General features: G+C 44.0%; 1 protein-coding gene across 1 annotated transcript; it reads left to right on the plus strand.

Moving 5' to 3' along the window:
• The first annotated feature begins 1,310 nt into the window (after nucleotides 1-1,310).
• RABIF (RAB interacting factor) lies at nucleotides 1,311-3,274 on the plus strand. The gene is made up of 2 exons (XM_082228551.1): nucleotides 1,311-1,479; nucleotides 2,709-3,274. The coding sequence occupies exons 1-2, from the start codon at nucleotides 1,327-1,329 to the stop codon at nucleotides 2,952-2,954; spliced, it is 399 nt and encodes a 132-aa protein (XP_082084677.1). The 5' UTR covers nucleotides 1,311-1,326; the 3' UTR covers nucleotides 2,955-3,274.
• Nucleotides 3,275-16,737: the final 13,463 nt, after the last annotated feature.

Consider the following 16,737-nt stretch of genomic DNA (forward strand, 5'->3'; position numbering starts at 1 on the left):
GCATTGGTGGAGTCTACATTTGCCCACTTTTCTCTTAAGTTCATCTCTTTTTTTTACAGCTTATTTCTTAAAGAGAAAGTAAAGTGATGGGGATTAAGAAAATGTTTATAGAATAATAGAATTGTAGAGTTGGAAGGGACCCTGAGGATCATCTAGTCCAACCCCCTGCAATGCAGAAATATGCAGCTGTCCCATATGGGGATCGAACCTGCAACCTTGGCATTATCAGCACCACACTCTTAACCAACTGAAGATTATTTTTACTTTGATGCGCAAACTGCATTAAGAAACTGCTTTCTTAATCTTGCATAGCTTCAGATCTCCTTTTCCACTCTTGCTTACATTATAGTATGACCCCATTGCTCCTTTCAGGGAGGGAGCTGTCATCTATTGAAGCAGGCTCTGAATGAAATGAATAATGCATCTCATCATCTGGTAAAGAAGTTGCCAAGAAATAATTCTGTGTGTTTTCCTACTCTTTTGAGCCCTTCCACTTTTCTCTGTAATACCTTACCATAAAACAGGCAGGGAGCTTTAGCCAGGTATCAATCTCCTTACACAAGAAGCCATCACATTCTTCTTCCTCTTTAGTACTGTATTTTAATCGAACTCAGTGAAATACATTACAGGAGAGAAAACTGAGTAGTAGCCTGAACAGAGAAACCATGGGCACAATGGCCGCATGTGTGAATGGAGTCACGTTTTATTTTGGGACGACTTTCCTTTCGATTACTTACTCTAATTCCACCCGCCTAAACACACACACACACACACACACACACACACATTACGGTATCTATGCCAGCCTTCAATAATTCCCCAGTTAGCATACAGGAACAAAGAAGAATCAGCACTAGCAGGGCGTTCTTCCCAAAACGAAAGTGGGATGTGCGCGCTACCACCTTTCCTGGCATAACGGGAAGCTGTCTTCCATTCACGCAGACGTGTTCCTGGCAACTTGCAAGCTGGCGGTACTGTGAACAAGGGCGCAGAGCCATTTGCTCATCTTTTCCCCCCTACTGGGTTCGTAGCTGATGAATTCAGCCGGCGTCTACTTTTACTATTTCCGTTCGATATTATATTAGTACTAAAAAAAAAAACCCCGAACTGGTGCAACAGCAGGATTGCAATAGGAAGCAAAGAGCTTTAGCATTGAGGAGCGCTGGACTGCGCCGCTCGCTCGGTCTCCTCTCCGCTTTCCCGTTCCAGAGCCGCCGCGTAATTTGCGCGCGCGCCTTGCAGAGCCGGCCGAGGGGAACAAAGCGGGGCGCCTGTCTCGTCCCCGCTGGTGTCGCCCCGCCCTCGCCCTCTTGCGCCTGCGTGGCTATGGCGGCGCCCGGTTCGGAGATGGAGGCGGCGGGCGCGGCGGGGCCGGAGGAGCTGGTGTGCGCGCGGGGCCGGAACCGCAAGGCCGTCCTGTGCCAGCGCTGCAGCTCCCGCGTGCTTCTGCCTGGCACCGCCACCTTCACCCGCCGAGAGGTAGGCAGCGGGCGGGCGGGAGAAGAGCTTGCTGGGACGCCCGTCCTCGGCCCGCCTCCGGGTGCCGCGAGACCGGCTTGCCGAGGCCAGGGCGGGGTTTTCGGAGGAGCTTCCCCGGAAATCTCCCGTTCCTCCGGTGGTGCTTTGCTTAATAAGAGCCAGAGGTAGAAATCTCTGCCTAGCCCTGAAGATCCCTCGGTGATTTGGGGCCAGTCATTCTCTCAGACTCGCCTAACGCTACATTGCAGGGAGGTTGCGAGTTAAAAATGGGATATATTGCGGGTGTGGAGGGGGGTTGATATCTGCAATGTTGAGCTTGTTAAAAGTCCGGGGTATAAGTGAAAATAATGGCTATGAAAGGAAAGACGTTTAGAAAGACGCTTGGCGACTTGTCTGGCTGCAGAATGGGAAGACTGTGAAGACACCCTGCAGACCCTAAGAGGCATATTTCTTATTAACACATGCTTTACAGTTATGGAGATAAGTCTTGCCTAAAATGAAGCCCTGAATCCAAAATCTAGGTGGAGAGCCTACTGTGCAGCCAGAGGCGTACCCAGGCTCCCTTGCACCCTTCGCAGTGAGCTGTCTCGCCCCTGTCTTCCCTTGCACCCTTGGCAAGGAGATCTATTGCTGTGGAGAGGCACAATTTTTGCACCCTGAGCCTGCACCCTTTGCAGGGGCCAACCTAGGCAGCTCCCAGGTACACCCCTGTTTGCAGCTAGTCAACTTGTGTATGCTAGGGGAGGCTAACCAGTGTTATTGGACTCTGATTCCCATCAGCGCCATCCAGCGTGGTCAATAGTCAGGGATGATGGGAGTTGTGGTCCAACAACATCTGGAGGGCCACAAGTTAGCCACTCTTGATGCATATTCAAAGTACAGTGGTACCTCGGGTTACATATGCTTCAGGTTGCAGACTCCGCTAACCCAGAAATAGTGCTTCAGGTTAAGAACTTTGCTTCAGGATGAGAACAGAAATTGTGCGGCAGCGGCAGCAGGAGGCCCCATTAGCTAAAGTTAAGAACAGTTTCAGGTGAAGTACAGACCTCCAGAATGAATTAAATACTTAACCCGAGGTACCACTGTAAGAGTGAAGAGACAGGGAGTTGTGTGTTTGGGAAACTGTAGAAAGCTCTAACTATCCCATAGTAAGTACCAGCATATCATGTCAGCCATGTTGCTTCTTTCACGATAAAAGCAGCTGACTTGCTTGTTTTGTTGCTTGACAGCTTTTCCTCCCTGCTATGAAGAAGAAGACCGCCCTGGTGGGTAACAGTGACTTGGATGGGGATGTCCTACAGGACCACTGGCTGGTTGATGACATGTTCTCTTTTGAAAATGTTGGCTTCACCAAGGATGTTGGAAATATAAAGTTCCTGATCTGTGCAGACTGTGAAATCGGTCCTATTGGCTGGCACTGCTTGGATGACAAAAAGAGTTTTTACGTGGCCTTGGACCGTGTGTCCCATGAATGATGTGCTGGCTGGTGACCAAAAGATCAATGATCTTCCTGTCGGCTGGTTCAGACATGTTACAGCTACTCTTCTCTCTAGCAGACTAATGTCTACTTTGTAATGCCAACATGCAGCCTTGAAAACGGCTCAAGAATGGTGCCCTAACATGTTGCATTGAAAGAAGTGTCTGCTTATATTGCTTGTCAAGTGACTTACGACTCCCTTGAACCCCTTCTTCCCCATTTAATTCTTGCCCTGAGTCCTGTTCTTGTCTAAAATCTTGCAGATTACATTGGTGTAATTTGAAGCAAAGACCTCGCTTTATTTAATTATTGAGTGAATAATTTTATTTTATTTTTCTTTTGCTTTTGGGCAGTATCATATCCAGATTTATGGTTTTCTGCTGTATTTTGGACCAAAGGGTGCATACTTTTGACTTTAATGTTTACAGACATGACTGCTATATCTCTGTCAATTGACATTTTATAATTGACATTTTATAATTTCTATCTTATAACTGTTATTGAAAGCCAAGTCTTGGTTGCGGGACTTTTTAAATGTGGGAAAATAAAACAAAGCTTTTGAGAGTGCAGAAAGAAAAGTACAAGAAAAAATGTCATTGGAGGAGCTAACCGTCTAATCCTTTACAAATATTTGTATTTAATTAAATGTAAACCAAGCTTTTCAATTTGTATGTTGTGATCTTTCTATAAAATGTTGCCAGAGATAATGAACCTAATGAATCTTAGCTAATTAAAAACACAGCAAATCTTGACAAAGAAAGAATGCTTCAGTTGGATTTACTTCCACTTCTCCACATAGTTGAGGGAGTTGAGAGTGTTGAACCTGGAGAAGAGGAGACTGAGAGGAGAGATGATAGCCATCTTTAAATACCTAAAGGGCTGTCACATGGAGGATGGAGCAAGCTTGTTTTCTTCTCCCAAAGCTAGGACCTGAACCAATGGATTCAAGTTACAAGAAATGAGATTCCAACTAAACATCAGGAAGAACTTTCTGAGAGTAAGAGCTGTTTGACAGTGCAAGGACTCCCTCGAGAGGTTGTGGACTCTCCTTCCTTGGAGGTTTCTAAGCAGAGATTGGGTGGCCATCTGTCATGGATGCTTTAGTTGGGATTCCTGCATTTCATGGGGTTGGACTAGATGACCCTCGGGATCCCTTCCAGTGCTACATTTCTATGATTCTGTGATAGATCAAAGGAACTATTTGTAAATTAGAGCTACAAAACATTGCTAAAGGACTTCATGAAGAGAAATGTCCAATGCTTTTGTTAGGCAAAAATATTCTAGACCAGCAATAGCCAATGTGCTGTTTTCTAGCTATTGCTGGACTACAACTCCCATAATCCCTGACTGCTGACCATATTGGCAGGGACTGGTGGCAGTTGGGAGTCCAGCAGCATCTGGATTTTAGGCTACCCCTGTCTAGTGAGTAGATTTCTAGTGCCAACATCCTGCTTAGTTGAGAAAACCCAGCTTTAGAGCACCCCCAACCTCTCCTGAAGCCCTCTAGCCCTCTAAGGAATTAGTTTTATTGTTGACGTGCTCTCAACCATCCATTTCTCCTAATTTAGTTAAAGTCTGTCCTCCTATCATTTAAACCCATTAGATCTTGTCCTGTCCTCTGGGACACCAGAGAAGCCATTGCCCTTCTTGGCAAGCATCTGAAATGACCTGGAAAGTAAAACAGAGGGCATGATGACGTTTCCATTTCAAATGTACACCTCATGGTGGCACCACTGCTTCAGGGCTGTAGTGTGGATTCTTTTGCTTCTGGGATCCAGCACTTGTCTTGCAAATAAGTGAATGTGTCTCTGTTAAAGCAGTGGTTATTTCCAGTGCAGCAGCTTCCTTCATACCTCTTTACTACATTTTCTTAAGTGGCTGATTCTCCTTGACCTCCCAGTGGCTTTTGATACCACTGGCCATGTTATCCTTCTGGACCATCTGTGAGAGGTAGGAAGCACTCCTTTGCAGGTCCTCCATTCATATTCTGTGGCAGCTTCAGACTTCTGCTTGGGCCAGAGCTAGCTTTCTTGTGGAATCGCACATGGTTTAGTCTTAATTGTCCATGCTATGTGTACGAAGCCACTGGAAGCAGCCATCAGGATTGGAGCACCAAGTCATCAGTATGCTGATATCACACACAGTGTTCTCTTTTCCACTTGTACCAAGCAAGGCACTGCAACTGCTCAGTCAGTGCCTGGAGGTGGTAATGAGCTAGATCTGGCCCAATAATTCATCTTCAGTGTAGTGTGGTAGTTACAGTGTTGGATTGGGACCTGGGAGATGGGCTCAAATCCCCAATCAGCCATGAAGTTCACTGGGTAGCCTTGGACCAGTTCACTGTCTCTCAGCCTAACCACAGGGTTGTTGTGAGGATAAAATGGAGAACCAATATATCCGCTGCCTTGATTTCCTTGGAGGAAAGATGGGATAGAAATGTAATGTAAATAAACTGAAGCTGAATCCAAACAAGGCAGAAGTGCTATGGGTGTCCAGGAGGTGGCAGAATTAGCTGTTCTTGATAGGGTGCTCTTCTTTTGAAGTGTGTGTATTTTGGGGACACTCCTGAAATAATCTTTTTTGTCACTCAAGGCCAAGGTGGCCGTGGCTAGGAAAGCCTATGTCCAGCTTCAGCTTATGTACCAATACAGTGGTACCTCGGGTTAAGTACTTAATTCGTTCCGGAGGTCTGTTCTTGACCTGAAACTGTTCTTAACCTGAAGCACCACTTTAGCTAATGGGGCCTCCCGCTACCGCCGGAGCATGATTTCTGTTCTCATCCTGAAGCAAAGTTCTTAACCCGAGGTACTATTTCTGGGTTAGCGGAGTCTGTAACCTGAAGCATATGTAACCCGAGGTACCACTGTATAACCATTTCTGGATAGGAATACCTTGGCTGTAGTTATTCACGATCTGATAAGCTACAACCTGATTTGCTGTGCATGGGGCTGTCTTTGAAAACTGTCTCGAAATCACAACTAATGAAAAATGCTGCAGTACTAATGTTAATTGGAACAGCAGACCGTAAGCACATTACTCCTATCTTAAAAAAACTACAATGGTTGCCAGTTGTTTTCTGGGCCAAAATCAAGGTGTTTACTTTGATGTTTGAATGCCTAAATGGCGTGGGACCCAAATAGCTGCAGGAATGCCTCCTTTCAACTCAACCTACCTGTGTTTTAAGATCAGCAGGTGACACCCTCTTGGTCTTGGTGGTCCCTAAGCAAGACTGTGAGTGGCCCAGGGAAGGGCCTTTTCTATGGTGGTGCCTTGCAAGTGGATCACTTTTCCTACAAAGGTGCACCTGGCCTCACCTCTTTATAGTTTTAGGCACCTGATTAAGATGCGCCTCTTTCAGTAGGCATTTGGAGGATAAATGGATTACAGTGGTACCTCAGGTTAAGTACTTAATTCGTTCCGGAGGTGTATTCTTAACCTGAAACTCTTCTTAACCTGAAGCACCACTTTAGCTAATGGGGCCTCCTGCTGCTGCTGTGCCACCGCCGCCTGATTTCTGTTCTCATCCTGAAGCAAACTTCTTAACCCGAGGTAATATTTCTGGGTTAGCGGAGTCTGTAACCTGAAGCGTATGTAACCTGAAGCATATGTAACCCGAGGTACCACTGTACAGTGGTACCTCTAGTTATGAACTTAATTCATTTCGGAGGCCCATTATTAACCTGAAACTGTTCTTAACTAGAGGCATGCTTTCGCTAATGGGGCCTCTTGCTGCTGCGGCTGCGCCACCAGCACACGATTTCTGTTCTCATCCTGGGGCAAAGTTCTCAACACGAGGTAACTCTTCCAGGTTAGCGGAGTTTGTAACCTGAAGCGTTTGTAACCTGAGGAGTTTGTAACCTGAGGCGTTTGTAACTCGAGGTACCACTGTATTGGCAATATTATTATTATTATCATCATTATCATTATTATTTATTTATTATTTATACTCCACCCATCTGGCTTAATTTCTGCAAGCAAATTGGTTCAGGCCTCTGACAAGAGTGATGTGCCCCTCTTACAGCAGCCTGCTGGACATGCAACAGTGGGAGAGAGAGAGGACAGGGTGGCCTCCCACCAGCTGCTTGTTCAGCCCTACCCATAGTCAACATGTGGCCCCTGACAGACTACCCTCAAGGGAATGTGGCCTTTGAGAGGAAGCTGTTTGGCCGCTCCTGTTTGAACTGACCTGGACTGGTGTACCATAGTGTGTTTGTCCCCCAGCCAAGAGAGCTGCCTCTAAGAACAGTCAGGAAAAGGATGCCACATCAACAGTTTTCAGCCCAGGCACCTGTCAGAGGAGGCTGCTTCAGGCAGCACCGTCCTGCGATGGAACAAAGGGCCCCTAGCTACTGTTTAGTGCTAGCCGGAGAACATTCCTTCGATGTGTGGAGCGCCAGGAAATTCTTGCCTTTCCTTCATTATGGAATGATTCCTTTTTCTCCTTTCTGTGCAGATCATGACTTGGCTCATTCTGCCAGGACATGCTGAAGAAGAGGATGAAGGACTGGCTCTTTAGGCAGTGAGTACCATAGGAAAATTTGGTAGGTGGAGGGTTATTATAAGGGAACTAGATGTGGAGAACATTGCAGTGGGCCAGATTCAACTAAGTAGGTCTGCCAGCTGGAGCCAGTGCCAGGACTCCTGCTAGCACAATGGGACTTTGAGTTCAGTGGGAAGCATGTTTAGAATTGGAGTTTCACTCCCAATCAAACAAGTTCCCCTTGTTTTCAGTGGAACCTAACTCATGACTATGGGACGCGGGTGGCGCTGTGGGTAAAACCTCAGTGCCTAGGACTTGCTGATCGTAAGGTCGGCGGTTCGAATCCCCGCGGCGGGGTGAGCTCCCGCCGTTCGGTCCCAGCTCCTGCCCACCTAGCAGTTCGAAAGCACCCTCGGGTGCAAGTAGATAAATAGGGACTGCTTCCTAGCGGGAAGGTAAACGGCATTTCCGTGTGCGGCGCTGGTACTGGCTCGCCAGAGCAGCTTCGTCACGCTGGCCACGTGACCCGGAAGTGTCTTCGGACAGCGCCGGCTCCCGGCCTCTTGAGCGAGATGAGCACGCAACCCTAGAGTCAGTCACGACTGGCCCTGACGGGCAGGGGTACCTTTATCTTTTTTAACTCACGACTAACGTTTGCTAGACTGGGGACTTCTTCTTTAACAACAACAACAAAAAAGGAATATCAAATATCAAGCAGCTTTCCTTTAAAACAATATCATATTTTTAATCAATACTTTTTATATGCTCATGAACCATTGTATATACATCCATTTATGACAGGCAACAGTCCTAAGTGCTTAAAAGGAAGCCCCACTGACCCCGGCTTAAAGTGGAATTATAAAGTAGCCATGCTAGCCCATTTAAATTTTTTGTCCGAGGGAGGCGTTGGGATTCAACTCACCTTGCTTTGTAGACTGGCATGGGGAGGGTAAATAGGGAGGAACCTCCAGTCTTCCTTTTGCTGATCTATTTATTCAGTATTATACTGATACTCTCAGAGCCCCTGGCCTCATTTCCTACTTCCTTTTCTTCATGCTCATCCTGGGAGATGAGACATCTTCATGAGTCTCTCCAGCAGACATCAGTGAGCAAACATAGCTCTATGTATCTCCACCTGAGTGAGAACTAGGATCTTTCCTACCAAGAACGTGTTTCCTTTAATAAGCCTAGCTTATTAAAGTGTAAAGTGTGCTTCTTCAACAGTGTTTCAGTTAAGCTTCCAAGTTGCATGTTAACACCAAATACCATGAGAAAGTTGCTTATTGACCTTGGAGCAGCAAGGCATAAGAGCAAATTTAAAGCATGCATTATGGTATTGCAATCAGAAACTTTTATTAACTATTAAATTCTACCCCTAGAGACAGAGATCTATTTGTGTACTAGCGCTCTATTTGTGAACTGGCAGAAATCCAAGAACATGTTAACTCCTGGGCTGTCTCCTTTGACAGCCACCTATTACAATACTGAATTTGAAGAAGAAGAGTTGTTAAGCAATAGGTATATGTGGGGAACATCTGGTAGGATTAAATTTAGAAGGGATACTTGAATCATTCTATCAGATAAGAAAAAAGTGGGGTGTTCTATACTGTCTACTGTACAACATAAAAATGCAAAATGCAAATGCAAAATACATAACATTATAACATAAAAATTAAAAACAACATAAAAACCCCTCCTACAAGCACATTTAAAAGCCCATCTTTCTTTGGCAATCACTTCTAGCCAAATAATAATATTTTCCAATAAAATGGTCTTAACAGTGAGTGTGCGTAAGTGACTATGAAGGCCAATTCTGGATCCACATGTCCTTCCACAGTGGGGACCTAGGTTTCCGCTGAGGGTTTGCCAAAAGTGCCTTATTCTTAGCTCCTTTCTCCTTTTTGCCCTGAGTTCATGCTTCTTCAAAGTCCATGGCACCTTTGGTAAAGTCTATTCTCCAATTGGAGCACTTGCAGGCCAGTGTTCCCCAGTTATCAGTGTTTAAACTACCGTACATTTTTTAAGATTTGCCTTGAGAGCATCTTTAAACCTCTTTTGTTGTCCATTTTGCTTTCCATTCTTAAGTTGGGAGTAGAGTAGTTGCTTTAGAAGGCATCTGAACAATGTGACCAGTCCAACGAAGTTGATGTTGAAGAATCATTGCTTCAACACTGGTGATCGTTGCTTCTTCCAGTACATTGTCATTAGTTCTCCAGCCTTCCCAAGTGATGTGTAAAAAATTTTGGAGACACCGTTGATGGAATCTTTCGAGGAATTGGAGATGGAGTTTATAAGTGGTCCATGTTTCGATTGTTTAATCAGGCAAAGACCTAACGGAAGAGGAACAATTTGGCCTGGTGCCTAAAGATATGTAATGAAGGCACCAGGTGATTCCCGCTGGGGAGAGCCTTCCACAAATGGAGAGCCACCACCAAAAAGGCCCTTTTTCGTGTTGGCACATAAAGAATATCAGATTCAGTAAGAAGTAGATTCAGCTAAAGTACCACCACATGGTATTTATTTATTAAAATGTGTTACATGTTGCTTTTTATTACAAAATTATCCCAAAGTGGAAGTGCAATACCATAAAACCATGCAAGCCATCAACAAACAGTAAAACCAGACACCAACTCTATCTGAGGAATAACTAGAGTGCCCTTCCTCAGGTTGCAGCATTTTCAGTCCCTGACAAGTGTGGCACTTAGGCAGGCCCATAAGTTAGAAGGTGCTCCCTCAGGTATCCAAGTTCTAAGCCAGGGTGAAGAATTTTTTTGGCTTGGCAAACCAGAGCTTTATCTTCCCACCCCACCCCTGTGCAGGCCAGCTTTGACTAGTGAACATGGCTACCCACCTGTCAGTCACTGGACATCGTTGCTGGTATGCAGCCCCTAGAGGGCTGCCCAAGGTTAGCCAAATATAGTTAGCCACCCCTAGTTTACTGCATACTTCAATACCTCAAATGTTTATTCATTTTTGCATTGCATTTATTAGCTGGACAATATACCTTAATTTATTGATGTATATATTAGAGATTTTGGGGACAGTGTTTTCTTTTCTGTAATAACAAAAAAAGGAAAAACGTGAGGAAAGATGAAAGACCCGCGGACATCTTATTTACAGCTAGCAGCATTGTGTCCTCTGCTGCTCAGTAATTCTAAGAAACCGAAACATCAGTGCTGGTTTGAAAAGTTCAGTCTGCTATTTTGATCGAAACTGCCATCCCATTGCATCGAAACATATTTGAAAACCACCTCCTTGCTCTCCACAATTCTATGCAAAATTTGGTTATATCTTGAGATGTATCTAAATGCATAGCAAAGCAGGCAACATTGCAAAGTATATAGTAGATTGAGAGGTAAATCTCTGTTCACTCAAAAATCAGGTATTTACTTTACCAATTTAATAAAATATTTATACTATTGTTCAGAATTCTTTGCCATTTGTGAAAATTGTGCATCAGAAACATTAATTACTATGATCAACTTCTTTAGAAGTTCTTTATAAATCTATAATGTCTATACCCTTACCTTATGTAATATTTAAGGGGAAAGTGGGGAATTTTTAAATAATTAAAAATACAGAGGAAGCGCTGATTTGTTATGGAGTAATGTCTGTATCTGTCATAGATTCCTAAAACCCACTGATGAAACTAGACACCATTTTGGCACAATAAATGCAAATCATATGTAAAAATTAGACCCAGGCATATCTCCACTACGATATACGCCAGAGAATTTCACCTCATCTTTCTGCAAACTCAGAACATCTGGTTGAACAGAAAGAGGCCCTTTGCAAGATATCACTATCTTGCAGAAGGAAGTATATAATTATGCATTGCCTGGAGAGAATGGAGAGAGAAAAGCTTTACTCCCTCCTCTTGTAATATTAGAACCTGGAGACATCCCATAATGTTGGAAGATTCGGGATAGACAAACGAAAGCACTTCTTCACACACACATAGCACTTATCCACACTTAACTTTCATCCATGTTTTCAAGGCACAGACTGCACCTTAAAGCTCTGTGCCTAAGCACCCTTTTTCCACTCTAGATCTTTCCCCGTGAAAACCTGCTCTTTAAAGCTCAATCGGAGCAAGCGAAAATCCACAGAAAACCCAAATTTGCTCTGATTAAGCACTAAAGGGCAGATTTTTGTGGGGAAAGCTCCAGGGTAGGGGGACAAGCCAACTTGGACACTGAGCTTTTAAGCGTGGGCCTGTGCCTGGAAAGAGCAGGGCAAAAGCTAAGTGTGGATAATAGTTAAACTATAGAATTCGCTCCCACAAGAAGTAGTGATGGCCACCAGCTTGGATGGCTTAAAAAATGGATTAGGCAAATTTGTGAAGGATAAGGCAAACAATATCTCCTTGCCACCTCCACTGTTGAAGGCAGTATGCCTCTGAATGCCAGTTACTGAACCATGTGGCAGTCCTGAAGTGACAGGTTTGGTGTGGTTACCAGGGGTCAGTGAACTTTTTCATCAGGGGGCCGGTCCACTGTCCCTCAGACCTTGTGGGGGGCAGACTATATTGGGGGGGGGGAATGAACAAATTCCTATGCCCCACAAATAACCCAGAGATGCATTTTAAATAAAAGGACACATTCTACTCATGTAAAAACACGCTGATTCCCAGACCATCCGTGGGCTGGATTTAGAAAGTGATTGGGCCGGATCCAACCCCTGAGCCTTAGTTTGCCTAACCATGGCTTAGATATTGTTTTTAGGTTTGCTCTAGGCATCCAGTTGGCCACTGTGCGAACAGAGACACTGGCCTGGATGTGCCATGAGCCAGAGCCAGCAGGCTTTCCTCATGTTCTTCTGAAAGAGCGGCAATTTCACTCAGAGAGCCCATGCAGCTATTTTGCCACGTATACAGTGCTGCCTCGCAAGACGAAATTAATTCGTTCCGCGAGTTTTTTCGTCTAGCGAATTTTTCGTCTTGCGAAGCACGGTGTCAGAAGTTTTGGAAAAGCTTCAAAAATCGCCAAAAACCTCAAAAAAGGCTACCACACCGCGTTCTACAAGTTGCTCCTCGAAGTCAAGTCACAACTGTATTAACAGTGTTAAGAAAAAGGAAACAAACTTGCAAAAAACACAAGACGTTTTCGTCTTGCAAAGCAAGCCCATAGGGAAATTTGTCTTGCGAAGCAGCTCAAAAACCGCAAAACCCTTTCGTCTAGCGAGTTTTTCGTCTTGCAAGGCATTCGTCTTGCAGGGCACCACTGTATTGCCAATTAATTATGGAATGTGCAAACTTCAGGTGCAAACGTGTTTTAAATTTGCATTGAATGCGCTTGAAATGTATTGTGTAGATCCACGTAACAACGGCGCTTTCCTTCTGCAACAAAGCAGTCATGTGATATATGTTGTACCCTAAATGTTGCAATTCATTCCTAATTATGGTTAACGTTGTAGGGATTAAGACATATTTAAAAGAGCAGGTTTTCTGAAATACATTTGATGGAGTTTTTGTACTGGACGAAAGACTAAAAAGACATTTGGTAATGAATGGATTAAGAAATATTATGATGCAATTACGTAGGCCCGATTCCTTCCTAACAGGTTAAACAAGAAATAAAGGTCTGCAGTCTTTGGTATGCAAAATAATATGGTACGGTTGCAAGTCTCATTTTTAAATATAGTGGAAATCTCATAAAATCATGCATTAAAATTTAAATTAAAGAGAAGCTGTCTGTACTCTTTGATTTTCAGCTGACAAAAAAGATAAAATTAGGTGTTCGATAGTGATATATAAATATTATATATGCAGAGAGGAAATGTCCACATTGAATCATAGCTTAAATACTCCACATCAGAGCCAAAGTTCAATGCTCTCACTTCAGGACTCCAGCCAGGGGGAAAAACTAGCACTCCAAAACACTGCCAGCTCATAAAGTCCAAAAGCTAAGCAGTTCTGTGTCTCTGGGCTTTTCTGAAAACTCTGGTCTCACTCAAAACTGTAGTCAACTGTTCTTCTCACAGACTAAATGCTTCCCTTGACTAAAAGGAATAAAATTTCCCAAGGCTCACTTAGTTTTCTTGGGCTATCTTAGTTAACACAGATACACACCATCTTAATATAGCTATCAATTGTCTTGTCAAATCTAAGAGGCTAGTCAGGTATTTCTTCAAGGCAACTCACATGGACAAAAAACCCATTCATAGTGATCTAGTAGAAAACCCATAACAACCCAGCATTGTTGGTTTACACCTCATAAATCACACATTTATTATATCAACTCTTGCAATGATTAAATTGAGGAAGACTGTCCTGCAAAACCATTTATGGGATCAACCCTAGCAGCTGAAACAGCACTGTCTCTGTGATTCCTTGTGTGGACTTTCCCACCCCAGTTAAAAGTGCCAGCTTTCCTATCCTCTTTTCCTCCAATTTGAGTGACAAATGATGAGTCAAGGACAACACTGCAAACTATCCTTTACTGATACTGTCCCCAGATTCATCTTGTTATTTGCAAAATGAAACCCGTGAGGTTAAATTTCAAGCCTTCTGCAATTCAGTAAAAATACCTGGCATTTAGAATCACAGCAAAGGGGAACAGAGATCGTTCAGCTGGTAGAGCATGAGACTCTTAATTTCAGGGTCAGGGGTTCGAGCCCTGAATTGGGCAAAAGATTACTGCGTTACAGGGGGTTAGACTAGATGGCCCCTATGTTCCCTTCCAACGCTACAATTCTATGAAAACGCATCCCTTTAGAACAGGGTGGGGAACCTTAGGCCCGGGTGCTGAATGTGCCTCCCACAGGCCTTTTCACCTGACCCTAGGAATATGTCCTTGTACTCTTGATATTGCCTCTTGTGTGCCTGGATAAATGACAAGAGAGGGGTGTATGAATGTATGTAGAAAATAGCCTCCTGTACAACCCTAAAACTTACACTGGCATGTGACACCTGGAAGGCTTCCCAGAAGGGCCTGTGACTCTCAGGCCAAAAAAGGTTCCTCACTCCTGCCTAGAAGCAGAGCCCTAGCTAGATTGCAGCCCCTAGACACTGACAAATTAGCTCTTTTTTCCACCTCTCTTCCACCCATTCAATTCACCCTCTATTTAAAACATGTTCTTATGAGGCAATAATCAATATTTTTATTTATAGGCATATTTGTTGACATACTTCTAGCTGATTTTGTGCACTCACCCTCACCTGCACCCCTGGCAAGGGCCTACCTCACCACCCCCTAGTTACAGCCCTGCCTAGAAGTACACACAACATCCAGAGCTCCTTCCAGCTATTCTGCCATATGCATGTGTGATCTTTATACTGCCTGGCTCTGGGTTTCAACTCAAACCCAGTAATATTGGTGAATCATTCAGCACTGATTTCGATAGAAGCCAGATTCAGCCAAGAGTGCCCTGGGGCCCTGTTTTTGCCATGGGACATTTCTCAAGTTTGAGCTGGATACAGCCCAATGTAAGTGTAAAGTGCACATTGCAGAGTATAGTCAAACCTCGCTTTCCGAACGTCTCAGCTGCCGAATGCCAAAAGCCCTGAAGTGAATGCTTCCGTTTTCGAACGCACCTCAGAAGTCAAATGTCTTCTGAGGCACATTTCTCCATTTTTTCAATGGTTTTTGCTGCCAGCCCTCTGATCCTCAGTTTTCGAATGTTTCAAAAGTCGAATGGACTTCCAGAACAGATTACATTCAAAAACTGAGGTTCCACTGTACCAGAGGCTGATCAAGAATGTGAGAAGAGAGCTGGGTCTAGCATCAAGGTAACTCAAACCTCCCGGTCTGCAATAGCAAAAGTAGGAAGAAAAATTAAACAGTTATGCTAGCTGAAGCTGATGGGAGTTGTAGTCTAAAACACACAGAGGGCACCAGGTTGGGAAATTCTGCAGTAAGACATATTCAAATGTATTTCATTGGCCAATATCTACTCCCAGCTGAATCTTCTGTACTACACAAACCCATGTATTGGGAGCTCATGCAGTTCAAAACAGGCACATCAGTTATTCATACATGTGGTGGCAAACCTGCTCACAAAACCAGTTACCATTGCTATAAACGTTTAGGGTGCACACACACAGCAGACACACAGAATATTCCCTTAGAAAAATTACTTTATTTTAGCGACAGAACTATCCCAAAAATCCATCTTGGCTTTCCTAATCATTCCAAATATTTCCTCTGCAGAAGGAAATACACTGGGGAAATATTTCCCAACAGTTCTTTCACTTACAAATCCTTCAACTCCTGTCTTGAGGACATATTTTGTGTATGAATAGGGTATGCCTGTTACCTGGATTCAAGAACTAAAGTATTTGCCATCTCAAAAGTATGGTCAGGCTGTCCAGGTAATGCAATCAGCAAAACATTATAGGGTATCTTGACAGACAGGAGAGAAGGCATGTACTCAAATTTCTGCTATGGACAGCCTCCTGTGATGTATGTATGGTGCTTTTGGGGTGGTCTTTGATTAAGGGGTTGGGCAATTTCAAAAGTCTTTAAAGGGGCTTGCACACCTTTGTTCTTGGTTGCTCACCTCCTTGCAAAGAGTGGGGGGGGGAGGACTCGTTGCAACAGAAAAATAAATATCTTCCTTCTTTCACTGGATTTTGCCTCCATCCATTCTTCTCTGACCGATCATGGACTTAGGGGACTCTAAGTCCCAAGGGAATTTGGGTTGCAAAAGCCAACCCCAATTTTTCTAAAACACCATGCACGGAATCAAGCAGACTCATAAGTAAAATCTACAGCCAAAAAAGTAGCCAAATGCCATCAAAAATTAGATTTATTTGTTCACCCAATGGCTCTGAAACCAAGTGTGTGATGCACCCTAGTACTATGTGGATTGCTGCAAAGCACAAGTATTTAAAGAACATGAAAGGGGAAAAAACCACCGAAATGTATTATGTGGGTGTTTAAAAATCCCTCAGCCTTACCTAACACACTCAAGAATGCAAAATAATCCCTGGTCTATCTTGCCTGGCCTGTCTGACTGGTTAATAAGTAAGTCACATACAGCAATTACAGCAGGCAGGCAACTCCCAGAGCTGTAAATACTCCTCCTGTGTTTCTCTTACCAATACCAGCCCACGTTCCCCTTGCACACACACATACCATGTTAATTCCTGGTCATGTTCCTTCCTTCCAGAAACCATGAAGCAGTAATTAAATTCTCTATAGTAAGAGTCTCCTACTGGGAAAAGGCCAAGGACAAACCAGGTTACATTTGCTGGGCTGCTTTAAACGAGAAAGAGGCTTGCACACACACACACACACACACACACACACACACACACACACACTCAAGAACAGAGTCTTTGGAAGTCTTGCATTCAAAT

This window comes from Podarcis vaucheri, assembly GCF_965113315.1.
Source record: "Podarcis vaucheri genome assembly, chromosome: 6".
Taxonomy (NCBI): Eukaryota; Metazoa; Chordata; class Lepidosauria; order Squamata; family Lacertidae; genus Podarcis; species Podarcis vaucheri.